This window comes from Octopus sinensis, linkage group LG6 (genome assembly GCF_006345805.1).
Source record: "Octopus sinensis linkage group LG6, ASM634580v1, whole genome shotgun sequence".
Classification (NCBI taxonomy): Eukaryota; Metazoa; Mollusca; class Cephalopoda; order Octopoda; family Octopodidae; genus Octopus; species Octopus sinensis.
Window position 1 is genome coordinate 111,203,941 of NC_043002.1, and position 24,663 is coordinate 111,228,603.

Below are 24,663 nucleotides of genomic sequence, written 5' to 3' on the forward strand. Positions count from 1 at the left end.
TCACTTAGCGGTTCGGCAAAAGAGACCAATAGAATAAGTACTGGGCTTACAAAGAATTAGTCCCGGTGTCGATTTGCTCGACTAAAGGCGGTGCTCCAGCATGGCCGCAGTCAAATGACTGAAACGAGTAAAAGAGTAAAGAGTATCAAAATTCTCAAGTTTTCATTATTAAGTCAGTGAAATGGCAGTAAATACCTTAAAATATTTAACGTGTCTCTCCATATTCTGAATTTATATTAATTCTAGTCAAGGTCAACTTGGCCTTTTCATTCTTCAGGAGTTGATAAATTGTGTGTTAGTAATATGCCAAAGACAATGCAATTGACTATGTCACTCAGTATAACAAGATTTGGCCTTCTATATTATTAAAAGGTATCGAACTGTAGGGAAACGTTAAATGCTTCAGAGAATCATTAATAAGATTATATATAATCTTTCAGATTTTTAACTTCATCTTAGGAGATGAGACATTTATTTAATATTTACATGCATGCACTGATCTATTTACAAAACCTGAAATAAAATATTTGCTGACATTCAGAGATCAAACAAATCTGATATTTTTAAAAACATTTGATCTCCACAGGTTCATCTCTAAAAAAAAAAAACATTCTAAAAGTATTACTGTAGTGAAGTTGTTTGCTTTACAACCATTAGCTTTCAGCTTCAATCAACCAATGTACTTTGAGTGAAATTCAGTAGAGATATTGTGTGGAAGACTATCATGTGTCTCTGATGCCCACAACCCTCACTTCTTTTGAAGTGAGAGTTGTGGGCATCAAGAATGACATCCAGCTACTGAATACCTATTTCTTTATTACCCACAAGGGGCTAAACATAGAGGGGACAAACAAGGACAGACAAACGGATTAAGTCGATCATATCGACCCCAGTGCGTAACTGGTACTTATTTAATCGACCCCAAAAGGATGAAAGGCAAAGTCGACCTCGGCGGGATTTGAACTCACGACGTAATGGCAGACGAAATACCGATAAGCATTTCGCCCGGAGTGCTAACGTTTCTGCCAGCTCGCCGCTGCCACCTCTAACAAGCCTCATCCAACCCATACCAGTAGGGGGTGGGGGGTAATGGCAGTGGCCTATACCTCAGTCATCTACACTGTAGGAAAAAGTTCATAGATATTAAAAAAAAATATCAAGTCTGCAAAAGTGCTAAGCAATATAATGCCATAAATTGTGTTTAGCAGAAGACACATCAATATGTTATGCTTAGGGTTTATGAAGAGACTCCAAGAGAAAAATCTTAAGTGATTCACTGTGATGGTTTCTACCTTGTCTTTTATAAGGCATTCTTTTTGCTTTCCCCTTCTCTCCCCCCAACAATGAACCATTTACATGAGTACTTTTCCATTTTGCCACACTCAGAAGAGTAGAGAAACAGACAAAATCTAAAAAGGTAGAAGTTACATTCAGACCTGCCATTGGCTTAAAATATTGTATAATGCTTAAGAACATTATATTATGCTTTCCAGCCTAAGAAGGCATCAGTTGCCAATGTAATCAGTAATTTTACCTCCCTTAACAGTTTATTATCTGACAGCCATGTTGTTTTGTCAGCATCTTACTTATACAGATTACAGGTATCTATATTATAATGGAGAAAGCTGCTTATTAATTAGGTGTGTAACAGTTATCAAAAGTACTAAAAGAAAACAAATATGAAAGACTTGACCACCTGGAAATATTTTTATAAATTCATGTTCTAAGAAATTTCTTATAATTTCGATTTCTGAATTTTATTGAATTTTTGAACTCCAATTTTTCATAAATTTAAATATTTGTTGCATTCACTGCATCCAATTTTTCACAAATTTAAATATTCATTGCATTCACTGTGAAGTAGATTTTAATGTTTAATAGTAAACAATATTAATTTGTTGCAAGTGACATTTTCTGTTTTCATTTGCAACAGTCTCCCTCTCTCACCTCTATTTTCATCTCTATATATAAACGGCAAAATGTCTGCGTCTGTGTTCTTTATACAAATCCACAATTTTTCAGTTAGAGGGTTCGTACTTTCTATGGTCGTTTAAAACCATCCAAGGGTGGTCGTGCACATCTTTACATTTCCCCAGTCACCCCGCAAAGCCATTAAAAAATCAACAGAAGTGATTTTTGGTGAATTTCCTATCCAAATTTCAATCAAAATGCCCGAAACTTGATACACCAATTGAATGCCAGCTAGCTGTATGTGATTGGTCAGAGATTTGGACAGTACTCGCATATATGTGCGCACGCACGCAGCTGTATATGCATGCACTAGCACTATGACCCGGCATTGTCGGGTCATAGTGCTAGTTAATGATAATTTATTAATAGCTAAATAAATATTTTTGATAAAATGAAATTTTTTTTAATATACTGGTATAATTTTAAAGTGATTTTATGTTGAATGAATGCATGCTATTAGACAAAATAGCTGTATAACTTTGATACAAGGCACAATTTTAAGAATATTATCAGTTTCTGGAGTTTGTTAAATGAATATTTTTGATAAAATGATAATTTTTTTAATATACTGGTATAATTAAAAAAAAAAAATTAAAATTAAGTAATTTTGTTATAATGGCTAATTGGAATGTTATAAGCCTTACAATAATAACAATCAGGACTGATTTTGGCCATTTTTTTAAAACTTCAAAACCATGGATGATGAAATATAAACTCCTCAATCATGAAACGTCATCTTAGTCATACAAATAACTGTTCAATTTGCTCAATAAATCTATTAAATTCCTTTCGCCCCACTCTTATCTCCAATTACATTTACACGTGTCAAAACCTATTTGTGTTGGCTTCACTGATGCACAGGATCTGTAGATTGTCTTCACTCACTTAACTCTGCTTATTTAGCTTCCTTAATTGCCCCTGGGTGTACACAGGCATCATTTAGCTGCATCAGTTAAGTCATTGATGATGGCAGCATCGTTACCATCGTCAATGTAATTGGTTATGAATTTGTCATAGTGTTCACCTCTCCAGCCTATGCCAGTGTATAAAGCAACAATGGTATTGGACATTAGTGATGTTTACTCATTTTTTCAATGTGTCTTTGCAAGAACTTTGGTTATCTGCATCATTTGACCTAACCAACCTATTCTGTTGTTGTTTAAAGTTTTTATATCTATTAATTAAAGGTGTTTCAGAGTTTTCCTCCCCCTCTCTCTCTCTCTCCCTCTCCCTCTCTCTCCCTCTCCCTCTCCCCCTCTCTCATATATATATATAATCTTTCCATGGTTTCAAGTTCTGGCAGCAGAGAATTGATTGGGTTAAATGGAGCCTACACGTACTTGAAATGCTTCAATGAGAGTTCTTATCTATTTCTATCGCCTTGCACATATGAACTTATGAAGCTACTTCCATGTATATTTTCCCCCTTTTAAGATATGTGTACACATGAACAAACACACACACACATTAAGCAATACAATTTGATTGGTTTTATTAGTTGGATAAAACCTCAGCTATTTCTTCAAAATCTACTTGCAAAGGAATGGAGAAAAGTGATATTCATGACTGAATTTAGCCAAGCATCCTATCCACAACCCTTAATAAGCCAGTAAATAACCACAGAAGGCTTTAAATATGCGTGTAGGAAAGAACATATTAGCTTCGCAAGGTCCATCCCACTTTAGTATATGGACTGCGGCCCAAACTTTTAACTATATAAACAAAGTAGTGGAGGCACAATGGCCCAGTGGTTAGGGCAGCGGACTCGCGATCATAGGATCGCGGTTTCGATTCCCAGACCGGGCGTTGTGAGTGTTTATTGAGCGAAAACACCTAAAAGCTCCATGAGGCTCCGACAGGGGATGGTGGTGATCCCTGCTGTACTCTTTCACCACTCTTTCTCCTGTTGGCCTGCTCGCTTAGCCAGCGGGGTGGCGTCATTCGAAGGCTAAAACAATGCGAACGCATTGTGACCAGCGATGTGTAACAACATCTGATGGTCTGGTCAGTCACGTGATCACATTCCACTTTTAGCTTGGTTTCTATAACTGAATGTCTTTCTTAATACCAACCACTTTGACAGAGGAGACGAGATACATGAGTTACTAAAGGCATCTAGTTTTAAACCCCTCCGTTTATCTGGAGAACTATAAGGAACCAGCAGAGATTGAGGGGCTAGGCTTTTCTGGGTTCCTGCTTTGCATGCTGAATTGATTGCTAAACTTGTTTTGTTGTTTTAACTAAGCAAGTGATGAATCCTCCGTTGATAGGATGTGAAGCTATCTTTTGCAGATGAGGTTCCCTAAATTTCTGGGACCTATCCCTAGCAACCACATGAGCTGAGGGATCATCATCATCGTTTAGCGTCCGCTTTCCATGCTAGCATGGGTTGGACGATTCAACTGGGGTCTTGGAAGCCAGAAGGCTGCACCAGGCCCAGTTTGATCTGGCAATGTTTCTACGGCTGGATGCCCTTCCTAACGCCAACCACTCCATGAGTGTAGTGGGTGGTTTTTACGTCCCACCGGCACAGGTGCCAGATGAGTCTGGCAAACGGCCACGATCAGATGGTGCTTTTTATGTGCCACCGGCACGAGGCCAGTCGAGGCTGGCAACGGCCACGAACGGATGGTGCTTTTTACGTGCCACCGGCACGGGGGCCAGGCGAGGCTGGCAACATTAACATTTTATATCTTGTGCAATTAAATGGTGACAATGAATTTAAATTTGTCTCCTCTGAATTGATTTCCCAGTATATTACCTGCTGAGTTATGTTAGTCCTGTGTACTTGCATGAACATAACACACACACACACACACACACATGCACACTTGTAAAATAGAGTATCAGTGACCCAGATGTAAATATATGACTTTGCTATAAAATAAAAAAAAGACTAAATTATACACCAGCATTTATTTTTTTAAGTAGCTAATATGACTCTACCACAACGCAATTAGACAGACTCTCATATTCTAATCAGTTCTTATACTTGATGATGTCCGAGTATTCCACAAGCCTCTCTTAAAATGAAGCACTCTAAATGAACAAATATATCACACTTTTAAGTACATAAAGCTAGGAATTGTTTATATCAGTATTATTTTAAGGCGGTGAGCTGGCAGAGACGTTAGCACGCCGGGCGAAATGCGTAGCCGTATTTCGTCTGCCATTACGTTCTGAGTTCAAACTCCGCCAAGGTCGACTTTGCCTTTCATCCTTTCGGGGTCGATTAAATAGGTACCAGTTACGCACTGGGGTCGATATAATCGACTTAATCCGTTTGTCTGTCCTTGTTTGTCCCCTCTGTGTTTAGCTCCTTGTGGGTAGTAAAGAAATACATATTATTTTCTGTCTTCAAGTTTTCACCCTTTTTAGTTATTATTAACTACCCAGGGGACATTTATAAACTATACATCTTAGATTCCTGTGTTGTTTTTCTTTTGTTCTATTTTTGTTTCGTTTTCTTTTCCATTTTTTTAAATTTGAAAATGTCCTTTGGACATTGACAAAAGCATTAGTGTAATTTTTCCAGTCATTCCAGTCTGTTGTTTTCTGGCTTTTTTATACCAACCACCTGAAACCAAACATCAGTTTAATGAAATATTTTTCTAAACTCCTAGATTCATGTTAATTTCAAAATTAATTAAAATATAAGCAGGAGTGGCTGTATGGTAAGTAGCTTGCTAACCAACCACATGGTTCCGGTTTCAGTCCCACTGCGTGGCACCTTGGGCAAGTGTCTTCTGCTATAGCCCCGGGCCGACCAATGCCTTGTGAGTGGATTTGGTAGGCGGAAACTGAAAGAAGCCTGTCGTATATATGTATATATATATATATGTATGTGTGTGTGTATTTGTGTGTCTGTGTTTGTCCCCTTAGCATTGCTTGACAACCGATGCTGGTGTGTTTACGTCCCCGTTACTTAGCGGTTCGGCAAAAGAGACTGATAGAATAAGTACTGGGCTTACAAAAATCCCGGGGTCGATTTGCTCAACTAAAGGCGGTGCTCCAGCATGGCCGCAGTCAAATGGCTGAAACAAGTAAAAGAGAGAGTGTATTTTATGATAGCATGGTAACAAAAGGGTTAAGTATGGCTACCCTAACCATTAATCATTTTCACTTTAAAAAATTTTTTCTCATCTCAGATTGTTACTTTTTTTTTTTTTTTTTTTTTTTTTTACATATTTGTATGTTTTGATTTTCATTTTGTATGTTTCCATTTTCACCAGGAGCTGGATTTCCTGTCAGAACTATATTTTCCGCCATCCAGATATGCCAAAATTTTTTATCAATATGTGTGGAGAGGGTCAGACTTGGAAGGATTGTAATTGGTTAGACAGTGATGATAAGCGCTTACCATTTGATTTGCTCAAATCTTCTGAAGCAGAGACGACATTCAAGAACCATGTCAATGCGTTACAGGAACAGCATAAGAAATTAGAGTAAGTTTAATTTTAATAACGAGTGGATCCACTCATGATATTTGGTTTTGTTTGTTTTTGTTGGATCTGTATTTATCAGTAAAAGCACATGTTTTAGACAAATAATGTCTAACCACCCTCCCTATATTTTCTTCCCTATGTAGAAAGCTGTTATGTACCCCTCTTCATTTTCAGCTTTTTGTAAACACTTTTTTTTTTTTGGTCATCTATGCACTACAAAAGTATTTGGATATGTTTGTTCGATAATTTATTTTGTTCAAATTATCTCCTGGTGGATAACGTTTCCATAATTTAGTTAATCCTTGAATTTAGGACATTACTTTCACTTTTGTCATTTTATTTGGCAGCCATTGAAGTTTTTTTTTGTTTTTTTTTACTTTTGTTTCTGGAGTTGTGCCCATAACCAACTTGTTTATAACATTTTGTATTATTGTTCGTTTCAGTTGTTGTTTACCTACCTATCTGATATTTTCCAGTCCTTACTTGGCTGCCAAACAAAAATGCTACTTAATATGGTCAAAGAATTTATGATTGACTAGTTTACATACTATTAAAGGCCATTTACTTCTTTAGTTAAACATTAAACATGACAGCATATGAACACATGCCTAATTATTATTATCACTTGATCACGTGACCAACCAGACCATCAGATGTTGTTACACATCGCTGGTCACAATGCGTTCGCATTGTTTTAGCCTTCGAATGACGCCACCCCGCTGGCTAAGCAAGCAGGCCAACAGGAGAAAGAGTGGTGAAAGAGTACAGCAGGGATCACCACCCCCTGCCGGAGCGTCGTGAAGCTTTTAGGTGTTTTCGATCAATAAGCACACACAATGCCCGGTCTGGGAATCGAAACCGCGATCCTGCGACCGCGAGTCCGCTGCCCTAACCACTGGGCCATTGCGCCTCAATTATTATTATAAGCAGGATAATTAATGAAAAGCAGTCTCAATAGCCTTGGGGATAATGGTTGCTGACCTCCTACAACATAAGGGGTGTTATGTATAACAATAAAAGCATTAATTAAAACAAACAATTACAGTTTATATCCTGATTTATTTGTTCTCCATTCAAGGTATTTATTATTATCCCTGACTTTCAATTCTGTCAAAGTCAGTTTTTCCTTTCCTCTCTCTGCAGTTAGCAAAGCAAGTTAGCAAGCTTGTACTGAAGTTGGTTCACTTGACTATATCTCCATCTTACAGCTTAAACTATGCCAATATAAGTAATCAATATTGATTGATTGATACTTTGTAATTTTATCTTTTGAGTGCAAAGTGGTTGAGTGAATGCAAGGTTGCTGGATAAGCAACAGGTGTAAAAGGTGGTTGAATGTGTGTGGAAGGCATGTGAAGGCTGCTAGGTGTAGAAGAACTAGATATGGAGGACATATGAACTAGTTCTTATGTAAGTAGATGTTGATTTGGTTATTGTTTACTAGCGAAATTGTAGTTATTAAACTAAAACAGAAGAACTGATAGACTTCATGCTTGGATGGAGAAAACATACAAAGCTATCACCGACCATGATTTCTTGTCTCTAGGACATATTCTAAAGATAGGTCTCCCTCAGTAATAGCTGATGTGATTGTAAGAACAGCTTTTGGTGCTTAAATCATTTGTCCCATAGTTTCCTTAACCCTTTAGCATTTAAACCAGCCATATCCGGCCAAAAATATTCTGCCTGTTTTATGTTCAAACTGGCCAGATCTGGTCTCTCACACCAACCCTACAATATCGTTTTAAAAATTAACAGCTACCTCATCAAAATCTTATAGTTACAAGATAATGCATGATTAGTTCAAGACAATGTGGATAAAAAAGGATTAATTTTGGCAGAATAATGCGAACACTAAAGGGTTAAAAGATATTCATTACTTTTGCAGATTAAAAAAAAAATTCAAAGACTTTCTAGAAGAAAACAAGCAAGTTAAACCAGGCAAGCCAATTAGTGAAACATATATCAACTTTGTTGGCAAAGAATGTTACACCAGTTTGAATGAGCGAGAGCGAGAAGAAGTGTATGAACAACACCAAGTGGATTTGCGAATGCGGGCCAAGCAGGATTTCCAAGAGTTAATGTGGGAAAAATCGGAGATTTTCACAGAACTCAACCCATCAGTTAGACTGACACAAGATGACCTCAAAATCATAACAAATGCCTTACAGAATGATCCAAGGTAAAGTAACTGTTAGATTTATTCTTTTTTGATAATGAATTGTTACGTTTGTGTTCTGGTAAAGTTGTATTTGCTGTTCATTAAATAGAAACATGCACTATTGTTGTTTATTCATCATCATCATCGCCATCGAAATTGAACCAATCCTATGACTGGCACCCTGCAGATGCCAGGACCCCTGGACTGGTGGTACGTAAAAAGCACCATCCGAATCGTGGCCGAAGCCAGTGCTGCCTCGACTGGCTTCCGTGCCGGTGGCACGTAAAATGCACCAATCAGACCGTGGCCGATGCCAGCCTCGCCTGGCACCTGTGCAGGTGGCACGTAAAAAGCACCCACTACACTCACGGAGTGGTTGGCGTTAGGAAGAGCATCCAGCTGTAGAAACATTGCCAGATAAGACTGGAGCCTGGTGCAGCCTTCTGGCTTCCCAGATCCCCGGTCAAACCGTCCAACCCATGCTAGCATGGAGAACGGACGTTAAACGATGATGATGATGATGATGATGATGCTTTCCATGCTTGCCTATGTTGAATGGTTTGATAGGAGCTTGCCAGCTGAAGAGCTGCCCAGACTCTATGTCTGTTTTGGCATGGTTTCTAATACAGGATGCCCTTCATCATCATCATTGTTCGACCGTGGTCGAGACAATGGAATTTACCATGCTACGCCAGACTTCACGGTCCATCATGACATTACGGAGGTCCTGTTGCTGGATGCCTGTATCCCTGGAGATTACATCAGGGTAGGAGAGTGTGCGCCCTCTGGTATTGTGAGTAGATGACTTCCAGAGGAGAAGAGGAGAAATTGCCTCGTTTTCAGCTCTACAACAATGTCCAGCAAACTGGACTCTCTTACCTTTCACAAGAGATGACACAGGTGGTAGTTTCCCATATATTTGCATTTTGGTTGGATGGCGCTTCCACGAGAGATTTTGAGCTCTCATAAGGAGGCAAGTGTAGGTTCCATCCAACCGCTGGATGCCCTTCCTAACACCAGTCACTTTACAGAGTGTACTGGGTGCTTTTACGTAGCATCAGCACCCACGAGCCCACAAGATGCTCAGCTAGAGACGGATGCAAGAAACCTGCCTGTAGGCAAAGAACAACCACAATTTTACTTAGCTTGGCGTGTCTTCTCGAGTTCAGCAAACTGCCAAGACTCTCAGTTCTGTATCATCCTCTTTGTGAGTTCTATCGGCTAAAGATCCTTTCTCACCACTTTGTCCCATGTCTTCCTGGCTCTACTCCTTCCACATATTCCCTCCACAATTAGAGATTGACACCTCTTGTCTAAATATTGAAAATTGTTTTTAAGTTGTTCAAGCCATTTACTTTATATTCATTTTGTTTCATTACCTTTTATAATTTGATAGCATTTCTGATCTTGGCTTCAAAACACCATAGGAGATGCAATTCTCAGCTGTAAGTAGTGTAGGTACTCACTATCTAAGCACTTAAGTGGAAGGCTGCAAATTTCTAGGGGAGGGAAGTGAAAGTGTATAACCTTTATGCTTCTCTGAAGAACAATACCAGATGTAAGTGAAGTCAAGTTGGGTTCAATTGAGTATAAAAACTGGGTTGTGAACCAAGTTCACTCACAGCTTCACTTCCTGCTATGTAAGAGTGCTTGCAGTCTTGAGTTCAAAGAAGTCAACAGAAAATTACTTTAATTATCTTCTCTTAAATTATTACTTGAATAGTTTGCTGATTTTTAAATGGGTTATGGGTCACCACTAGAATGAGTTCTTTGGATACTTTGTGAGATTTACATTGTAATAGTTTAAAGCATTATTATAATGTACTTCTAATATTTTTTTTCTTTTGTCTGTTTAATTAGTCCCTATCCTCACCAAACTCTTCAGTCACTCCCTTCACCCTCTCTCTCTCTATAGATAGATAGACACTAATTTTTGAGAATATGGCACAGTGTGTACCATTCCCAAGAAAAGCTATCTCTAACCTTGCCAGCTATCATCTTATCATACTTCCAGCATCTCAGATGTAATGAAGAGTGTCATTAACAACAACCTTTTGAATCACCTTGAATCTCTCTCCTGCAGTGACCACTGGTATGACTTTTGTAAAGCCAATTATTCTGAAGGCTTTATTCCTTGTGTCACTCACCAGAAATTTGATGAAAACCATGTTGTTACCCTTGAAATCGATAAGGCTTTCAACTGTATGTGGCATACAAATCTCCTGGTTAAACTGCCTGCTTATGTATTTCATCTCTTGCATTTTATTTGGAATAGTTACTGTCTATCAGATACACAACATTATGTACTATTTGAGCACTCACTGACTCCTCTTTTATTTCTAGTGTACCCTAGAGTGAAAAGGCGTCTAAATGGGGCTGGAAGGGGATTAAAATTTACAGGAGTGGGTGTTTAGGCATTTTCTTTTCCATCAAATTCAAAATTTTACTCCAGCCGTTGCCACTACGTTGCTATCTGTCGTTAAGAAATGCCAGCCATGGTGACTCTACTATCCTCAGATTCTATCCCTTCAAACTTTGGTTTCCAATATTTTATTATTTTTATTCAGCTCACAAGTTTGTCTGTCCCTTTTAAATGTTAGTGTTTTGCTGTCTGCCTTGAAGCAGACCTTTCTGGTGTCACTGACTGATCTTTCAAAATATTTTCTTTCTCAACTTACTTAAGCTCTTTTATTTATAAATGGGAGAGACATAGATAGAGAAAGATAGAGAGTAAGAGAAAGCGAGGGAGAGTCCGAGAGAAAAGAAGAGTAAAACAGTGGGAAAGGGAGAGAGAAACAAAGAGGGAGAATGTGGTGATAAACAACAGAAAGGAAGCAACAGAATGTAACAACCACACTCTTACCCGCGCGTAGAGCAGGTTACCGTAAGCTAGTCAATATCTATATATATGTATATATACATGTTTATCTATATATATGTGTGTATATATATATACGTATATATACATGTATATATGTGTGTGTATGTGTGTTTATATATATGTGTATATATATATATGTATGTGTATATATGTGTCTATATGTGTGTATATATATTTATATATACACCCACACATACATGCATGACAGGCTTTACCATCCATACATACAGGCATATCCTTTATGTATTTACCACCACACTCCCTCTCTCAGAGTTCCTTGTCTTGCGATCTCATTGGTGCTGTCATGGAATGCAAATGTGAAATGATGATGATTGAACATTCTAATAAAGAATTTTTTGTTCTGCTTGGTTGCCTTTTCTAATTTGACATGTAAAATACTTGCCTCTAGTCTAAATACAAATTTTAACATTCTCATTTTACCCAATGCTGATTTATTAAAGAAATAGAGACAAAGATTCCTCTTATTTCAATTTAGAGTTAGCCTCTGATAATTTCATGTCAGAACTTAGATATCTCTGGTATCAGAACACTTCAGCAAAAATGGGAGTATGTAAGTTTGAAACATTATTTTCAGTATTTTTCAATTTAATTTTCCTCCCGAAATAAAACTCATTGAAATAATTAGGTTAAGGATTTTAGTTACTGTTTGCCACTCAATGAAATGTTACAGTTTGTATTGTTTGTTGAGTATAGAAAAAAGTATAGAAAAAGTTCGTAGGCGCAGGAGTGGCTGTGTGGTAAGTAGCTTGCTAACCAACTACATGGTTCCGGGTTCAGTCCCACTGCGTGGAATCTTGGGCAAGTGTCTTCTGCTATAGCCCCGGGCTGACCAATGCCTTGTGAGTAGATTTGGTAGACGGAAACTGAAAGAAGCCTGTCGTATATATATATATATATATATGTATGTGTGTCTGTGTTTGTTCCCCTAGCATTGCTTGACAACCGATGCTGGTGTGTTTACGTCCCCCGTAACTTAGCGGTTCGGCAAAAAGAGACCGATAGAATAAGTACTGGGCTTACAAAAAGAATAAGTCCCGGGGTCGAGTTGCTTGACTAAAGGTGGTGCTCCAGCATGGCCGCAGTCAAATGACTGAAACAAGTAAAAGAGTAAAGAAAAACTTATTTTCAGATTTTAAAATTTTTTTGCTAAATGTGAAAATTTCATTCTTTTTCTAGATAAAACACATGCTTCTCACTTGCCATTCTCTTGATAAAGTTAGGCCCATTTTTAATCAGTTTATGGTGTCTGTTTACTCAGCTTTCCCCATCTATTTTCAACCTTTTGGCTATTAGTATGATCATGTGTTGATATGTGGCTGGATATCACTATTGACAGTACAGTCAGTAGATGAGGCAGTCCAAGAAATGACATTGAAAGCTAAGACTGGTTTATAGGCAAGATTAAAGGAGAATACTGTATTTCTTCCCTCAAGGGAGATATGACAGTGGTGTTGGCTGATATATATCCCCCAGTCTCACCCAGTTAACTGTCAAACACTAGCCTGAAATGTTTATATTTACAGTATCTTAGTTAAACAACTCTAAACATTTGCATCTTCATTTCAAATTCTAGATGACTGTTTTTCCTCTCTTAAGTAATGTTACCAGGAAAAATAAATAGCTTTCACCATCTATTCCACTTTTTGGATAAAGTCACATTGTAGCTTGTTTGATTCAACCTAAGAATTTGAAACAAATTTCTGTTATATTAATTGGGCATGGTTTTATTTATGGTTAATCTGATGACTTGTAGTGGAGGCGCAATGGCCCAGTGGTTAGGGCAGCGGACTCGCGGTCATAGGATCGCGGTTTCGATTCCCAGACCGGGCGTTGTGAGTGTTTATTGAGCGAAAACACCTAAAAGCTCCACGAGGCTCCAGCGGGGGATGGTGGTGATCCCTGCTGTACTCTTTCACCACAACTTTCTCTCACTCTTACTTCCTGTTTCTGATGTACCTGTATTTCAAAGGGCCGGCCTTGTCACTCTCTGTGTCACGCTGAATATCCCCGAGAACTACGTTAAGGGTACACGTGTCTGTGGAGTGCTCAGCCACTTATACGTTAATTTCACGAGCAGGCTGTTCTGTTGATTTGGATCAACCGGAACCCTCATCGTCGTAACCGACGGAGTGCTTCTATCTATATAATCTGATGACTTGTACAATTTATCCACCTGTATCCCTTTACCAACTTGAGTATTATGTCACTAATCTAATTGGGATTTATCACAGATTAAAGTTGTCACAGGGACCTGGTAGGGGTTTATTTGGGAAGACTGAATGAAATGTATTAAGTTTAATTGAATGTGATAGAATGAGTAAAAGAATAGGATGAAATAGAGGGAGAAACAATACATGAGAGTCAGCCTAGTAAGAATTAGTGAGGTAGAGGGATGCTGGTGATACATGTTTTTAGATATGAGGAATTGGCTGGGATGATGTAGGAGTGTGAGTTTGATAGGATAGGGTGGGTGGAACATGAGTGAATAAGATGGAATGTGGTTCTAAGCAAGGGGTATGTGAATGAAACAAGAAAAAAGGTAGCGGCAGTATTAATATAACTTTAACATAATTTGCACTTTACATGAATATGTGGTATTACACCTTAACCCTTTCATTACCGTATTTATTTTGAGACGCTTTGTGTTTCTTTCAGTTACTTTAAATATAACAAAGAATTTAGTAAAATAACTTAGTTCTCATTAAGCTAGTGTTAGGAACATAAATTGTCATTAAGGTTTGGTGGAAGATTTTAATTCAAAACTTATGAAAACAATAAATTTGTACTCAGAGCCAGAGCCGGTTTCAGCCGGGTTAGTAACGAAAGGGTTAAAGAACATAGAGCTTTTAATTGTTAGCAAGATTCATTAAAGCAAATTAAAACACTGAGAATATTGCTAGTATTTTCCTTTGTTTTGAACCAAATTAAAATGGCTGTATTATGTGAATTACATACTACAATGTGAATACAAACTTCAGAATCTGAGCAAAATATAAAAGATGGAGAGAAAACGCTTTATTTGTTCTCATTATTTCAATTGTTAAAAAAAACGTAAAAGCATATACTTTTTTACTTGTTTCAGTCATTTGACTGCGGCCATGCTGGAGCACCGCCTTTAGTCGAGCAACTCGACCCCGGGACTTATTCTTTGTAAGCCCAGTATTCTATCGGTCTCTTTTGCCGAACCGCTAAGTGACGGGGACGTAAACACACCAGCATCGGTTGTCAAGCAATGCTAGGGGGACAAACACACACACATATATATATACATATATACAACGGGCTTTTTTCAGTTTCCGTCTACCAAATCCACTCACAATTGGTCAGCCCGAGGCTATAGTAGAAGACACTTGCCCAAGGTGCCACGCAGTGGGACTGAACCCGGAACCATGTGGTTGGTAAGCAAGCTACTTACCACACAGCCACTCCTGCGCCTATGTAGCAAACATTGGTTTTAATTTATCAATTTTTAATGATGTTCCATCAGTTGCTTGTATGATGTTGGGTAACATAACAGCCATGTAGATGCTTCACCATAGAGAATAAAATGTATATAAATCTGTAAAGAAATCTGATGTCATTTTTTAAATCTTACCACTGATTACCAAAATGTGAGAAAACACCATTAAGTTATGATTAATGTGGATAGAAAAAGATTACAAATTTTCTTTTTCTTATCACACCTACTCACCATATTTAATGATCTTCTTCACCTTCCCATTTTAATACTTAGTTTTTTTTTTTAAATGCTGTTTACAAATAAGAATCTATATAACAGTAAGTAAATAAAGTGATAGATTATTGGTTGAAATTGAGGTTTGAATTTTTGCTTCTTAATCTTTCACTGAAGTGGGCTTGAAATCACCATTTTACATTTACTTTCCATTGCTGACTTGGTCTGGATGAAGCAACAGTGTCCAAGTCAGTTCTTATTTGCACTTGTTGCTCTCCAAGATGAGTTGGAGACATTGCATTTTTTTTGTTTTTATGTGACTTCTATGCCTGGATATCCTACTATCTTTATAGTTACAATAAGAACAGTAAATATAGTCGGGCTAATATGTTAAGCTAGTTATTTGAGTTGTAGCCCTGGGTCGAAGATGACCTTGAATCAGAAGCTTCCCGCAGTGATCATTTCATATTTATTTTCAAGCACAGACTACATTATCCAAATGTCTTTTCCCATTTTTTAAGACAAATGTGATATTTTTGCTAATATTAACCATCCGCTCATGTCCGTTGCCAGCCTCGCCTGGCCCCCGTACCAGTGGCACGTAAAAGCACCATCCGATCGTGGCTGTTGCCAGCCTCGCCTGTCCCCCGTGCCGGTGGCACGTAAAAAGCACCATCCGTCCGTGGCCGTTTGCCAGCTCCGTCTGGCACCTGTGCGGGTGGCACGTAAAAAGCACCCACTACACTTGCGGAGTGGTTGGCGTTAGGAAGGGCATCCAGCCGAAGAAACACTGCCAGATCAGACTGGGCCTGGTGCAGCCTTCTGGCTTCACAGACCCCAGTTGAACCGTCCAACCCATGCTAGCATGGAAAGCGGACGCTAACTGATGATGATGATGATGATTAACAAATATGTTGAGGCTCCTTCTTTGATTCAAAATTCTTAAGTTTGTGTAGTTTACTATATTACTGTCTTGAGTCCATGTTAACTTTGCCTTAACTTTGCCTTTCATTAATTCCATAATAATTAACAATGATGCAATAAAAGTCTACTTAATCTCCTTTACCTTCTTCTTCTTTTATAAAACACAGATGAGGGAAATAAATGTCATTCTGTTCATAAATTTGGTCTCATCACACTAATTCTCTTTCAGGTATCAGTTGCTTGATCATCTGGAGGAAGATCGCAAAGTGATGATATTAAATCATCTAGGATTTATCCAATGCCCTTCAAAGGAAAGATGTTATTTCCGAGAACAGTGTGTGGAAGCAATGGCACAGAAAATTCTCAGTCACAGGCCAGCGAGGTAACCAATGTTCTTTAGTGGATAATACATCGGACTCCACCCTTTTGCTTACTTACCTAATATATGTTCACCCATTAAAATAGATGATGATTTAACAAAATCTTTTTCAGCTTCAGAGTATCTCTCTCTCTCTCTCTCTCTCTCTCTCTCTCCCTCCCCCTCCCTCCCTCCCTCACCCCCCTCTCTCTCTCTCTCTCTCAAAAGTATATCATGAAAATATGCAAGTTTAATATCAGGTCATCCCATAAATTCTGTCTGAATTTTGAATAAAGAAAACAAGTGATCAAATGTTATATTTAATTGAAATTTAATCATCAATGTACTTTCCCTGATTATCTATGACTTCCTTCCATCTATTTACAAGCTTTTTAATCCCAACTCTTTTGGTTCCAAAGCAAAGAACCCTGAAATGTCAGTTTCAACCTCCTCCTGGTTTGTGAAAGTGTCCCCCAAATGATTCTGTAAACTATGAAGCAAATGGTAGTCTGAAGGAGCAAGTTCGGGAGAATAAGGTGGATGAGGAATTTTTTCCCAACCAAGCTCTTCAATCTTCTGTGATGTGATCTTTGCAGTGTGGTGTCGTGCATTGTCCTGATGAAACGTCACTCCTTTTCGATTCACTAAAGCAGGTCTTTTTTTCTTCAAAGCTTGGTTCAAACGCTCTAATTGCTAACAGTAGACTTGAGCATTGATTGTTGCATTAGGTGGCAACAATTCAAAATGAATTATTCCTTTGCTATCCCACCAGATAGAGAGAAGAATCTTTTTCCCATGAAGTTCCCTTCTTGGTTGTGGTTGAGCTTTTACCAAGCCACTGTTTACAATGTTTAACATTTCGATAGAAGATCCATTTTTCGTCATCAGTCACAAGTCTATCCACAAAGGGTGAAATGAGTTCATGAGAATGGAGAGAAGAGCAGATGTCAACTCGGGATTTGCAGTTGCTTTCGGACAATTCATGAGGCACCCATTTTCAAAGTTGTTGAAGATGATGATGAACAGTTGTATGGTTTGAACTAAGCTTTATTGCCATTTCTTCAACTGATAATGCAGGATTTTCTTCAAGTAATGCCTCAAGGAGCTTATCATCAAACTCAACTGTACGTCCTGTTTGATCTTCATCTTCAAGGCTGAAATCTCCACTTTCGAATTTTGCAAACCATCTTCTGCAAGTTCTTTCATTCAAGCATTCTTTCACATAAACTGAGTGTATGTTTCAAGTCACTTCGGCTGCAGTTTCCTTTTTTGTACTCATAAAGCATTATGTACCTTAAATGTTCTTTGGATACTTCCATGTTAGAAAGAGTTTTAATCAAAGAAATTTTAATTCAATTATTCTGTAAAATAATATTTAATTAGTTTAAATGTACACAAATGCATAAAAATAATTTTTAATTCCATTAGACAGATTTAGTTTATCATTGTTTCATATGTTCTGAGTAATATAAAACTTTCCTTTCATATTTCCAAATTACTCTGGTGATTGAAAAAAATTTGGAATTTGTAGCATGTTTATATATAGGACAGATAAAGGATTAAATTCAACTGTAAGATTCCAAGTTGAGTGTGCTGTAAAACAGACCATTATCTTTTCATTATTGAATCTATCTTTTATTTTAAGAAAAACTTATGCTATGTTTGCAGTTGTTACTTGTTTTTCTTTTCTAATAAATAACTGTATTCTTTTAAAGAGTTATATCAGAGAAAGAAAACTATATCAAAGAAAACTAATTAATCTACAACTAACCAAATCCATTCAAAAGTTTATCATTTTAGAACATTTTGAATTAGAACACTAGATAATACAGTTCTAAATGTAAATAATGTATAACACTAGAGTTTTAACCCTTTCGTTACCAACCCGGCCAAAACTGGCTCTGGCTCTATAGTACAAATGTCTTGTTTTCATAAGTTCTGAATTAAAATCTTCCACCAAACCTTAGTTGCAATTTATGTTCCTAACACTAGCTGAATGATAATGAAGTTATTTTACAAAATTCTTTGTTATATTTGAAGTAATTGAAAGATACACAGAGCATCTCAAAATAAATACAGTAACAAAAGGGTTAAACAATTTTCTATGTATTTTGTGTGACTGGTTGTTTTACTTACTAATTTCATTGTTTTTCTTTTTCATTGGTCGTTTCAGTTACACCTTTCTCTGTATAGGAAATTTGTTGTTATCTATGTTTTTTTTTGTGTGTGTATTTTATTTTTATGTTTAATACAAGTATCTTGGCTGGAAAACCTTGTCTTAATCCGCTGTGCCATTTACAAATTGTTCTAAAATTAGCTAAATGTTCCTGCCTCTGTTTTGGGAAATAAAACTGCTGTTAAGTAAGAACATTAAATTAATATGGTTCACTTGAAATAGCAAAAAAGCCTTCAGGAGACTGATCAACATACAAATTATAAATCTATTTACAACTGCGAAGAAAACAGTTAATTTATGTAATCAAAGTATAGAACCATTGAATTTTATATATACTGAGCATCTTTAACTTTGCTAACTTGGCTTCTGTGCCGGTGGCACATAAAAAGCACCATCCGAACGTGGCCGATGCCAGCGCCGCCTTGGCTAGCTTCCATGCGGTGGCACGTTAAAAGCACCAATCGATCGTGGCCGATGCCAGACTCCACTGGCACCTGTGCGGGTGGCACATAAAAAGCACCCACTACACTCGCGGAGTGGCTGGCGTTAGGAAGGGCATCCAGCTGTAGAAACACTGCCAGATCAGACTGGAGCCTGGTGCAGCCCCTGGCTTCCCAGACCCCAGTTGAACCGTCCAACCTGTGCTAGTGCGGAAAACGGACGTTAAACGATGATGATGATGATGATGTTTGAGTTTTTGTAGGACTGTTTAATCTGCAAGAATCAATATTCTCATGTCAATATTTATGGCTTCTTTAATTTTTAATTTTTTAGATGAGTACTAAATGGTCTCTAAGCCAACAATTAATAGCACATTGTAACATTAATACTTTAGGATTTAATTTAATGCTGGTGCATTGAATTTAAAACTGCAGAAATTAGCAATTAAAATAGAATTTCAATTGCCAGTGCTGAGCCCATCAAAGTTTATTCACTCAATAAGTTCATTATTGAAGGGAAACATCTTTCCTTGCCTTTCTTCAGTATTATTATTGGGTTTTATTAAACTAAGCATTTCGTTGTTCATATTTCATGTTTTCTATTTCTAATCATGTGGAGGCGCAATGGCCCAGTGGTTAGTGGTTAGGACTCGCGGTCGCAGGATCGCGGTTTCGATTCCCAGACCGGGCGTTGTGTGTGTTTATTGAGCGAAAACACCTAAAAGCTCCATGAGGCTCCAGCAAGGGGTGGTGATCCCTGCTGTACTCTTTCACCACTCTTTCTTCTGTTGGCCTGCTCGCTTAGCCAGTGGGGTGGCGTCATTCGAAGGCTAAAACAATGCAAATGCATTGTGACCAGCGATGTGTAACAACATCTGATGGTCTGGTCGGTCACATGATGATGATGATTTCTAATCATGTATTTAAGTAGTGAGGTAAAACATGACATTTTTATGATATTTTTTTTTTTATATATTTCAGGCCTGATATTTCAGAAAGTGCTGCTGCTCTCAAGGGCATCGAACAACCTTTCTATCTGGTTCTTTTAGGAAAGGATGGACTAGCATCTAATATCAATCAGGAAATCAGGGTAAGTCATTGCATCCCCCACCCCCAACTCCTCACTTTTCTGTTATACTGCATATGAATGGGAAGATCACATGTTTTGTTTGTTGTGTGTGTGTGTGTGTACACAATAAAATGTTATTGAGTTACTAATTTAAGTTGGTTAAAATATATCTGTAGTGTGGAAGGCAGCGAAGGCTTCACTAGCTGTTCTTATTTGTTTTTGTTGTTGTTGTTTTTTTTACCTTATAGAATTTTGACATTTTACAATTTAGGAGTTAAAAGAAGGTCCTTTTAACCCTTTCGTTACCAACCCGGTCAAAACCGGCTCTGGCTCTGTGGTAAAATGTCTTGTTTTCATAAATTTTGAATTAAAATATTCCACCAAGCCTTAGTCTCAATTTATGTTCCTAATACCAGCTTAATGATAACTAAGTTATTTTACTAAATTATTTGTTATCATCATCATCATCATCGTTTGATGATGATGATAACAAATATTATATTTATATTTAAAATAATTGAAAGAAACACAGAGCATCTCAACAGAAATACAGTAACGAAAGGGTTAAAGCTTGTGAGGAGTTTTGAATGTAATGCTTTCATTATAGTGATAAAAGAACTATTTATGTGGAGAGTGTAGGTGCTAGAAATGGATGTGTAATTATTTCATAACTATTTTGTAGAACTTAAAATGTCTTTACTTACTAAGGAATGTTTCAAGTATGGGCTAAATCATTCAAGTGTGGCACGTAAAAAGCACCATCCAATCGTGGCCGTTGCCAGCCTCGCCTGGCCCCGTGCTGGTGGCACGTAAAAAGCACCATCCGTCTGGCACCTGTGCACATAAAAAGCACCCACTACACTCACGGAGTGGTTGGCGTTAGGAAGGGCATCCAGCCGTAGAAACACTGCCAGATCAGACTGGGCCTGATGCAGCCTTCTGGCTTCACAGACCCCAGTTGAACCGTCCAACCCATGCCAGCATGGAAGGCGGACGCTAAATGATGATGATGATGATGTACTATGACCAAACACAGAGAATTTATATCTATTGCAAAGGTATCCCGTAATGCATCTAGATCAGCTGTTTTCAATTAAGGCATTCTACAATGCATTTAGATCAGAAGTAGCGGTTTGTAACGTTCACTAGTGCTTTAAAGATTTAGCCTTTCCAATACTTTCCAGAAGCCTTTTGAGCCTGACATGGTATAGAGCTTGAAACTGGAATATCCTGATAGAATTTAATTCCTTTTGACACCAACTGCAGCATAGTTAAGTTGAGCTCCCATGTTGATTTCTTAATCTCATTAAATAGCATGGCTCACTAGACCATTAAGCTGAGTCACATAGCACAGTTATAGGCGCAGGAGTGGCTGTGTGGTAAGTAGCTTGCTTACCAACCACATGGTTTCGGGTTCAGTCCCACTGCGTGGCACCCTGGGCAAGTGTCTTCTACTATAGCCTCGGGCTGACCAAAGCCTTGTGAGTGGATTTGGTAGATGGAAACTGAAAGAAGCCCGTCGTATATATGTATATATATGCGTTTGTGTGTCTGTGTTTGTCCCCCTAGCATTGCTTGACAACCGATGCTGGTGTGTTTATGTCCCCGTTACTTAGCAGTTCGGCAAAAGAGACCGATAGAATAAGTACTGGGCTTACAAAAGAATAAGTCCCGGGGCCGATTTGCTTGATTAAAGGCGGTGCTCCAGCATGGCTGCAGTCAAATGACTGAAACAAGTAAAGGAGTAAAAGAGCACAGTATGTCTGTCCAAACTTCACACAAGCTTATTATTTATTATAAGATGTGCTTATTGAAGAGTAGGCTATATTTATTGTAGAAGCTAGTTGCACTTGTCATAGAAAACAGTTGCATTCGTCGTAGAAGCTAGCTTCACTCACATATATGTCAGCTGCACTTGTAGAAATAAGTTTCACTCATCATAGAGGCCATCTACATTTGTCACAGAAGTCATTTTTTTTTTTTTTCATTAAATTTCTTTTGATAATACAAAATAGGAATAATTAAGAATTCTTTTGTTATTTGTTTTTCAAGTATTAATTGCGGGAAGTGAAAGTTTATATTTTGATATATTTAAAATTCTTCATTCAAAACCCCAAATTCTGACCTTTGGATAGCTTGAATCAATTGAATGGATTTCTGATTTTGAGGAAAATGATTAAATACACGCATTTATCTAAGTGCTGTTTAAATTTTATATTTCTGAAACAAGATTATCAGAAAGCAGTTTTACAGATATGTTTCAGTCTAGTGTATTGGCACCATTAAACATTCTTTTATAATTGTTAAGGAATTAGTCTCTTTCTTTCAATACTATTAACATTCCTTTATACAAATTATTATCTGAGCATTGTTTGTATAGTTCAGTAAAATGAAATATTTGCATTGTAACTTGCGAGAGCAAGTCTTTAACCGCACCATCAAGGGTGCCTCTAGATATTTGTTCAACTTGCTAGAAATATCAGTCTTATTTATATCAAATCATATCCTAACAGCTTACAAACAATGACACACTGGATAATGTAGCCTTAGGTCTCCTAAGGCTGAAAAAGGATGGTGGGATAGTCATGGCTGGAATAAATTTGATTATAGGTCTGCTGAATCAGGACAGACCTGAGGCTAAACCAAGTGAAAGACAATGACTGCAGTGATGTGGGGAAGGTCATGTTGAGATCTTTGTATGTTGAAACATTTAGTTGGTCAATGTACGTGAGTGACAACTACAAACATTCTAAATTTAAAATACTCAACACCCGGATCTTGAAAATGGATTCTTTATCCATTATTGTATTTATGGATGGGAGAAAAAGTGGTAGAACACCAGACTGCTTGATTTTCCATGTCTGTCTTCATTCCCAATGTTTTGAATTCAAATTCTGCCAGGGTTCTTTTTCATGTTTCCATCCTCTGGGATCCAATATTCCCCTAAAAATGTTTTGATCGTTTGTTAATGTAAGAATTTCTATGAATATTGTTCTAAACATACCGTTTAATGTTTTTTTATTGTTTCAGCATTTATGTGTAGAAGATGAATATAACTGTCAAGATATTTTGTTCAGTCTTGATTACCGTCCCATTGATGGTGATGTCACTCAAGAACAGCATGCATTTGTAACCCCTACCTTTAAACCACATGGTAAATAGATTTTTTTATTTTTCTCTGGTAATAAAGCTGTTTGCATTTGCATTTGCATCAATAAAAATTCCAAGAGAGATAAAGTATTAACCATCTACTTTTAGATCTTGAAGCTATAGAACTTGTTTTTGTTTTGGTTTTTGTAGAAGGAAAGAATAATTTACAATGAGATTCTTAGAAGTTTAAGTTTGTAATAAAAATCACCTTTAGCAAATGTTAAATTATTCAATTATCACTTTACTACTGCCTCACAGAAGCAATGGCTAGTGACAGAGACCTTTGGCATTGTGCTGAGTTTGAGAGGACCTGTGCTGGTGGCATGTAAAGAACACCTTTTTAGCGTTGGGCCTCACAGAGGCAAAGTGACTGAGTTCCTTTTGAGCGTTAGGCCTCACAGAGGCAAAGTGGTTGACTTCCTTTCGAGTGTTGGGCCCCATGGAGGCAATGACAGACTTTTGGCATTATGTTGTACTTGAGAAGACCTATCAAGCTGAGCAAAATCGCATTTGTGGCAAATACTGATCTCACACAAATTGGCAACCATGGCGGTGGTATGTAAAAGCACCCCAGTGTCACACAAATGGCACGTAAAATCACCCATTACACTCTGAATTAGGAAGGGCATCCAGCCATAGAAAACTATGCTAAATCAGAATGGAGTCTGGTGCAGCCTTCCCAAATGCCAGCCTGGTCAAACCGTCCAACCCATGCCAGCATGGAAAATGGATGTTAAATGATGATGATGATGATGAGCCACTGCCATCCAGCATTTCATTATCTTATTCACTGTAGAGAAATAAAATGACTGAATGGATAAGCATGGAACTGGTAAGTCGCAGATTGAGTTCAAATTTACTGCAGACTTTTCTAGATGCACACAATCACTTGGTAGTCCGTGATTGTAATGAATTGTTTTGTTGTTTGTTTTTTTTTAAGTTTTACCTCATAACTTATTTAAATATGCATTGTGTCTGTTCACTTAGTTGTGTGTGGGGGGGGAGAAGCAGATCATTTGCAATAGATTGCTGATCCATCCATCCATGACGAGAGCTCTCTCAATTACTTCCCACCAAGCAACCAGTCTTAGCAAACATTTAAGTATACTACTTTACCACTCCAATGATTTTAGGTCTGTTTCACCATGATGTTTTAATATTTGGGCAGCTATACAAAATTGTTTCCCTCTAACTTTCTATTTTGAATTATTTTCTCTTTTTTAACTCATCATTATTGAAAAGCGTTGCAATTTGATGGATCATTTCCCAGATTGCAGATAATAAAGATACAGAGGTGTTTTTCCTCCAAGACAGTCTTCCATAGATTTATCTTGTTGGAGGATTCCAGTATGTCACTGCAATCTAATAAAGGACTTGTCTATTATTGTGTTGTT

At 37.7% G+C, this 24,663-nt stretch overlaps 1 protein-coding gene across 30 annotated transcripts in view; it reads left to right on the forward strand.

Moving 5' to 3' along the window:
- LOC115213534 (rho GTPase-activating protein 5) overlaps positions 1-24,663 on the forward strand; it is a 337,859-nt gene that overhangs the window by 193,946 nt on the left and 119,250 nt on the right. For all 30 annotated transcript variants that reach the window (XM_036504237.1, XM_036504236.1, XM_036504239.1 and 27 more), the window contains exons 5-9: positions 6,204-6,416; positions 8,305-8,598; positions 16,306-16,458; positions 20,032-20,140; positions 23,150-23,273. In XM_036504237.1, the coding sequence (XP_036360130.1) occupies positions 6,204-6,416; positions 8,305-8,598; positions 16,306-16,458; positions 20,032-20,140; positions 23,150-23,273 (893 nt within the window). The remainder of the gene's footprint in view (positions 1-6,203; positions 6,417-8,304; positions 8,599-16,305; positions 16,459-20,031; positions 20,141-23,149; positions 23,274-24,663) is intronic.